Source organism: Petaurus breviceps, unplaced genomic scaffold (genome assembly GCF_028583685.1).
Source record: "Petaurus breviceps papuanus isolate PSGF00001 unplaced genomic scaffold, PetGlider_PUasm1.0 90845, whole genome shotgun sequence".
NCBI classification, from domain to species: Eukaryota; Metazoa; Chordata; class Mammalia; order Diprotodontia; family Petauridae; genus Petaurus; species Petaurus breviceps.
The window spans coordinates 3,323,633-3,331,899 of NW_027187359.1; the positions used below are offsets into that span (position 1 = coordinate 3,323,633).

The following is an 8,267-nucleotide window of genomic DNA, read 5'->3' on the forward strand; positions in this document are numbered from 1 at the left end:
TAGATAGATAGATAGATAGATAGATAGATAGATAGATAGATAGATAGATATGTAAACAGGCAGAATTCAAAGAACAATGCACAAAATTACTACAATCATGTAACTTAAAAGATCACTAAAAGGAAACTATATTTGGCATCTAGGATCATTGAACTAGATCAGTCGGCTAAAAGATAATCCAGTCCAACACCTTCATTTGCTTTCATTTTTAATATGTTTTTATTTATTTTGCTAAATATTTCCCAATTACATGTAAAAATTAATAACCATCTAAAAATTTTGATATATTCTCCCACCCTCCAACCCAGACCAGACTCCCCTTGAGAAGACAAGCAATTGATATTGATTATATGTGTGACATCATGCAAAACATATTTCCATATTAGCCATGTTGCGAAAGAAAACACAAACAAATAAAGAAAAATAGAGGGCCCTGCAGTCAGGAGGACCTGAGTTCAAATCCAGCCTCAGACACTTAACACACACAAAAAAGAACTAGCCATGTGACCTTGGGCAAGTCAACCCCAAAAGCCCTCCAAAAAGCAAAAGAAAAATAGAGAAAGTTTTTTTAAAAAAAAAAAAGTATACTTCAATCGGCATTGCGTTCATCAATTCTCCCTCTAGAGGTGGATACTATTTTTCATAATGAAACTTGGCATATTATAGATCAGGAAATTGAGGCCCAGGAAGATTGAGTGACTTGCCTGAGGTCACATAGGCAATAAATATCAGAGGTGGAATTCGAACCCAGGTCCTCAGATCACAGAGCTAAGATTCTTTCTGCTATATATCACCATGCCTCTGAGGAAGTGAAAAACTAATAATGCTCCCCATTGAAAGAAAATGAAACAAGATAATGAAATATATTTTCCCTCTTCTTGGCATAAAAGTAGGGGACTATTAAGGCAAAAATGTTGTATACATTGTCAGAAATGGTTATGATATTGAGTGTTTTTGCCCAACTGTTTTCTTTGTTATAAGAGAATTTTCAGGGGTGACTAGGTGGGCAGTGAATAGAGCACCAGCCCTGGAGTCAGGAGGACCTGAATTCAAATCCAGCCTCAAACACGGAACACAAAAAAGCTAGCCATGTGACCTTGGGCAAGTCACTTAACTCTAATTGCCCTCCAAAAAGCAAACAAAACAAAACAGTATTATAAGAGAATTTTCATTTCAAAGGTAGTGGAAAGAGTTATTTCCAGAAATGTCACTGAGATTTTGAAAAAAAGAGTAGTATATACATTTATTTAGGGGGGAATAGGAAGGAGAGAAGAGAAGAGAAAATGGGGAAGGAAGAAGGAAGGAGAGGTTAGATGGAGAGGAAGGCAGGGAAGGAAAAGAGAGAAAAGAGAAGAGAGGAAGAAATGGCTTCATTGAGTTAGAAGACCTGGGAAATCATCTTTGCCACTTATTGATTATGTGACCTTTAGTGAGTCACTTAAACTCTTGAAATAATGGATATAATATTGCTTTGTAGCCCTTGTTCTGTTGTTTTAGTCATGTCCAACTCTTGGTGAACCCATTTGGGATTTTCCTGGCAAAGATACTGCAGTGGTTTTGCCATTTGCTTCTCTAGCTCGTTTTAAAAAACGAAGAACTGAGGTAAATAGGGTTAAATGAGGGTGACTCAGCTCTGAAGCCACCTTTGAACTCAAGTCTTCTTGACTTCCAGCCCTGGCACTCTATCCACGGTTCTACATAGCTGTCCCATTTGTAGCCATACTGTGCTACATAAATGTTTGGGATTATCATTACTTCAAATAAACATACAAATGCATATAATATGTGATCTCTTTGTGGGAACAGATAAGACCTAGGGAATTGCCTGAGGCAGTTTTAGTGACTTGCCCAGGGCCACACAACAAGTACCTGTCAGACCCCAGATTCGGATCCAGATTTTCTGGATTCCCAGGGCAGGATTCAATCCCCTACTGCTTCTATTAACAAGTGTGAGGGCTAAAGTAAGTGCTATTTAATGCCAACATCAGCCCAAAAGTTCTAGTGAGCAGAAATTTCACGAGCAATCTGAAGGGTTTGCTATCTAATTCATTCACATGTACTAGAACCAGAAGAATGAGCAGCTATTTCTTTTTGCCCCCTTTGCTTTTGGCTTCTAGCAGATTTCCCCCTGCCTCCCTGGCTTCTTTTCTTGCCTGGATATTAGATAGTTCTCACACAAGCTCTCTGTCAGGGCAGATAAAGAATGCTACTTTGAAAGGCTGCTAATTGCTGACTAGGGACTAGCATCACTAGCTTAATGATGCTAATAAGTGGTACACCCTCACAAATTCCTCTTTGTTCCTACATGACTGAACATCAGCCAGACCTTTCTGGATGAATTAATGGAGTTTTGACTTTAGCTAAAATATAAACATTTTCACTCAGTTTTCTCTTGGTCAAATCTCCTTGGCTGTCTCATTTATTTTGGGCGTGATTGATTCTACACTGCCCTTGGGTGTCCAGCTCCTTCCTGGGTAATTAGTTAACCAATGTGCTTTCCAAAAGATATTTAATCTGGGCATTCTTTATCTGCCCTGAAAGAGAGTTGTGTAAGAACTATCTAATAGCTAGGCAAGAAGAGAAGCCAGGGAGGCAGGGGGACATCTGCTAGAGGCCAAAAGCAAAGGGGACAAAAAGAAATAGCTGCTCATTCTTCTGGTCCTGACTTAAATTCAGGTCAAATACTATCACAATATATACTGAAACCACAAAAATCTCCAACAAAACTAATTCCAAGACCTAGGCAGTCTGCTATTTATTTCAAGAGATATTCAGTGTAATTTGGGCTTTGAACAGGCCCCAGTTTGCCTGATGCAGAGCCCACTGCATGCTCTGCCTTGTGGGTGGGGTAACCTCCTTTGATTGTCTGCCTTTGTCTTTAAAACTGGCGAGGCTGAACCAGCTCATGCTTTGCCTGTCTCAACCATCTCACCATCTTGCTCACCTGAAAAGCATATCACCATGCCCAGCCAAAGATGACAGAAGTAGTACATACAGGCTGTCTTGTCAGTTTTTAAAAACAAAGGCAGATAATCAAAGGAAGACACCCCCTCCTCATGGTAGGTGACTCAGGGGGCTCCATGCTAGGAAACTGGGCATTCTCAAAATCCAGGTTACATAAGAATATAATGAAATAATTTGCATAAATTCCCCCCATCTTAAAATACATTGCAGAAATATTTTATTGAGGTTATTCCAGAGTAATTTGCTATGTAGATGGAGCACTGAATTAGGAATTCAGAAACAATGTTAATAATGACTGACAATTATAAAGCACTTTACAATTTTCAAAATGTTTTATATCTACCCTCTCATTTGATCCTTACAAAAATCCTGTGAGGTAAATGCTAGTATTTCTCCTCCATTTCACAGATATGGAAACTGAGGCTCAAAGAAAACCCTCAGAGAGGGTCCCATAGTTAATAAGAGTCTGAGGTCAGGTCCTCTAAAATCCAAACCCAGCATTCTATTCAATCATACTACAGCCAGCCCAGTGCTGCCACTAAGGAGGAGGACTTTGGACAAAGAGGCATTTCATCTTTCTGACTCTCAATTTCCTCAGCTAGATCTTTTACTCTGATTCTCCCTCAGAGTTGCTAGTGAGTAAATGGACAGACCCCAATTTTCCCAGGCTTCTGTATAAATCCAGTAAGTAATTACTGTAAGTAATTATTATTACTACTAGTACTACTACTTCTACTATTACCACCACTACTATTACTAATAATAATTACTACTACTACTACCACCACCACAACTACTGTTACCACCACCACTACTACTAGTACTCCCACTACTACTGCCACTAGCACCACCACCAGCACCACTACTACTATTACTGCTACTACTAATTACTACTACTACCATTACCACTACTACTAATATTAAAATAATTACTACTACTACCACCACTACCACCACAAATACTACTACCACCACCACTTACTACAAATAATAATAATTAGTACCACCACCACTACAACTACTAATATCACCACTACTACTACTACTAATAATAATTACTATGACTACCACCATTAATAATAATAATTACTACTACTACCACCACCACCACAATTTCTCTCACCACTACCACCACCACTAACAATAATAATAATAATTGCCACTACTACTACTCTCACCACTACTGCCACTACCACCACCAGCAGCACCACCACTTTTATTACTGCTACTCCTCTTCCTCCTCATAATAATTACTACTACCACCATTGCCACCACCACCACTACTACTAATATTAAAAATAATTACTACGAGGGCAGCTAGGTGGCACAGTGAATAGAGCACTGGCCCTGGAGTCAGGCCTGGAGGACCTGAGTTCAAATCCAGCCTCAGACACATAACACAAAAAACTAGCCACGTGACCTTGGGCAAGTCACTTAACCCTAAATGCCCTACTTTCCCCCCTCCAAAGAAAAGCAAAATAAAATAAAATAATTACTACAACCACCACCACCACCTCCACTACTACAAATAATAATTACTACTACTACCACCACAACTACTACCACCACCACTAACTACAAATAATAATAATTACTACTACCACCGCTATGACTACAAGTATCACCACCACCACCAATAATAATAATAACTATGACTACTACTACCACCAATACTGCCCCCACCACTACCACTACTACCATCCCCACCATTATCACCACCACTGCTGCTACTATTACTAATAATAGTAATTACTACTACTACCACCACAACCACTACCACCCCTCCCCACTACTACTACTAATAGGCATTTATATGGCACTTTAGCATTTGCTAAGTGCTTTACATACTGGATCTCATTTGAACCTGACAACAACCCTGAGAGACAGGTACTACAAGGTATTATTAGGCAGGGCACATGGTACAGTGGAAACCTCCTTAGTTCTAGAGTCAGAGAACTCAAGTTCAAATCCTGCCCCTTGCTTTATTATCTGTGTGACCTTGAGTGAGTTCCTTCCCTTTCTGAGACATCATCTATAATTCCATCTGACATTCCTCATCTATAAAATGAGAGGGTTAAACTAAATGGCCTCTGAAATCCCTTCTAACTAGATCTGTTATCCCCATTTTACAATTGAGGAAACTGAGATTCAGAGAGATTAAATAACCATTAAATAAATGGTTATGCACTAAGTAGCAGAACTGGGATTTAAACCCAGGTCTTCCTGATGACAAATGCTTCACTCTATCCACTGTATCCCATTACTTCTCTGGGATTAAATATTTTCTGTGTGCTAGGCTCTATACTAGGTGCTCTAGATACAAGGAAAAAGATGAAAAATAATTCCTGCCTTGAAAATTTCCAGTTCTCTTGGGGGGTCATTTATTTCTCATAGACTTGATCAACAGTTTCCATATAAGTCATTCTAGCTAATGAGGGAATCACACACCATGCCATCCAGCATATGGTCAATATAATGTACCCCAAACTTGCTGTCCCCACCTAACATTCGTGAAGGACCAATCAGTTCAAAGGAAAGATAATATAGGTCTGGACCTGAAACCCTAGGAGGGTCTTGGAAATAGTCAATCCTTTGGAATTCAGGTCAATCCAGTTGACTCAGAGGCAGTATGGGATAGTGGAAAGAATGCTGAGTTTGGAGCCATAGGACTTGGGTTCAAATGCTGGCTCTGTCACTTCATACCTATGTGATCTTGGGCAACCACTCTGTGCCTCGCTTAATCTTTAAAATGAAAAAGTTGGAGTAGATGACCTCTAGAGTCTCTTTCATTTGTCTTTCTATGATCATTTAATTTTAATCTGGTTCAGTTCTAAATGAAAGGATCCTTCTCATCAGGCTTTCCCCTTTTGATGGCCACATTCCTAGAACACCCTTAATGATGACTTAATCTCTAAAAGCACAGAGTACGTTTCTTAAAAGATGTACTATATCTTATTATGAAGGATGCCACACAGTCCTGAAAGCACTTTCTTGTTGCTAGAATGGCTAACTTTGGGAAGCTTCTCCCCTAGATTCTGAGATCATTTCCATGAAGTCACAGTAAGAAACAGAATCAGCCCACTGACCAGTGAAGCTGGCTTGCCGTCCAATCATCTCTCTAAGACAAGGCAGGGGAGTGAGGATCTCACAGCAATGCTGGGTTTAATGGGGGCTGAGGATCTCACAACAATTCTGGGTTTAAGGTGGGGTGAGGATCTCACAGCAATGCTGGGTTTAAGGAATGTCCATGTTCTCTCCATTTGGTGTATGGAAGGAAGGGAAGGAAAGAGCTGTTCCTTGATTTAGGGCAGTGGTTCTTAGCCTGGGTCTATATACTTGATTTAAAAAAATATTTTGACACCTGTATTTCAGTGTATTTGGTTTCCTTTATAATCCTGTATATTTCATTTTATGAATTTAAAACATTATTTTGAGAAAAGGTCCATAGGCTTCCCCCATAATAATGAGAGGTAGCACTTATATCACACTGCTACATGTCACCTACTACACAGTGCTAAGCACTTTACAAATGCTATATCACTGGATCCTCACAATAACATTGCAAGGTGGGTGCCATTACTATCTCCAATTTACAGATGAGGACACTGAGGCAAACAGAGACTCACATCTTCTTGAGACCCAGCATTCTATCCATTGCTCTGCCTACTTGCTCAAAAAACCAAAGAGGCCCACAAATGGAATGGAATAAGCATTTATTAGGCACCTACTATGCGCCAGGCCCTGGGTTAAGCACTTTACAGATGTTATTTGATTGGATCATCACAAAAAGTGGTTAGAACCCCTGGATGAGGATGAGTTGTCTCAACACTCTCAGCACCTGTGACTTGTGTTGGGGTGGCTGGGGCAGAGGAAGACAGCCATTTTGGAGGGGGGCAATAATGATGCTTCTACATAGCTACACCTTTTGGTCAGGCAACCCTGGGGTGGGAGCATTTGAAAACTTTGGAGAGGTACTGGGGTGGGGGTGGCATGTAGAGCATTAGGCAGTCAGGAAGACCTTGATTCCAGTCCCTCCTCAGACGCTTCCTAGCTGTGTGTTCCTGGGTGAGTCATCTCAGTCTCTGTGGCTCAGTTTCCTCATCTGTATAAGACGAGGAAGTTGAACTTAATAACTTCTAAGTTCCCTTCCATCTCTAAGGCAATGTTTATCTTTTGGCCCTCTGAACTCCCTGGTTTCTTTCCCACTCTATCCATAGTCTCCCAGCATTGGAAATGAGCTTTCCACCATGTCTCCTAAGAAACCCTTTTTAATGTGTTTCCACAGGCACAGGGCAGATCTGGATTGATGACATTGCCTGCAAGGGGACAGAAGACAGCATCCTCCAATGTAGCTTCTCCAGCTGGGGGAAGACCAACTGCGGCCACGCAGAGGATGCAGGGGTGACATGCACCAGACACTGAGACCCGGCAGGATGGCAGCTGCCCCGAGGGCACTGGCAATATAGCTGCTGCCTGCCGTTGCCTATCACTGGGGAGGCTGGGACCTTGCACCCTGGGCCGCCCAGACTTGCATTCCTGTTCAGCTCCGGCACCCTGTTCCGCACTGCACCCCTAAGCCTAGTGCCCACTAACGAGCTGCCATAATGCTCTAACTAGACAGCTGCTACAGTGCCTCTGGGATTGACTGCAAATCTTTTCCTGCCTGGACCAACTGGATCACCAACTTGCTGGCCTTACTCTGGGCCAATAGTAGCTCCTTAGAACCCGTATTATGCTTGTTTTCATTATGTCGGCAAACAGTTAAATACTGGGGATGCATCCAAAGCAACTCTGTTATATGTGGCCATGGGGAGCGGGGCTAGCATGGATAATTAAATCTACAGAGAGTTCCCAAACTGCATTCAAACTGATCATCTTGACTCCCTGCTCTGCAATAGCTTGGTTATTACCCTGAAATCAGAGGCAAGAGGATGGAATTCAGGCCCTAGAAAGAGCCCTATGACCCTGGAAAAGGCATTTTCCTTCTCTGAGCTTCAGTTTACTCATTTGTAAAATGAGGAGGATGGAAAGGGTGTTAAAGCTGAGGAAAAGACCAGGGAACACCAAAATACCCATAGCCCAGAAGAACACTTGTGGGCATGTGGCTCAGGGCCAGGCTGGCGTAAAGTTCCACGTGACTCCCAGACACTAGAAGGTGCAGATTCCAAAACCTGGTGTTATACAAAGAGCACCAGGAGACGAATCTGAGACCCTTAATACTGACCAAGGCTTTATTTCTCACTGACTGTGTGACCTGGGGAAGCCACTTCCATTTTTGCTTCCCTGGGTCTAAACGTCCCCAT

At 41.6% G+C, this 8,267-nt stretch overlaps 1 protein-coding gene across 3 annotated transcripts in view; it reads left to right on the forward strand.

The window, feature by feature from the left end:
• The window catches only part of SCARA5 (scavenger receptor class A member 5), a 162,014-nt gene extending 154,189 nt beyond the window's left edge, over window positions 1-7,825 (forward strand). For all 3 annotated transcript variants that reach the window (XM_069071927.1, XM_069071926.1, XM_069071928.1), the window contains exon 9: window positions 7,250-7,825. In XM_069071927.1, the coding sequence (XP_068928028.1) occupies window positions 7,250-7,386 (137 nt within the window). In that variant the 3' untranslated portion in view covers window positions 7,387-7,825. The remainder of the gene's footprint in view (window positions 1-7,249) is intronic.
• The last annotated feature ends 442 nt before the right edge of the window (window positions 7,826-8,267 follow it).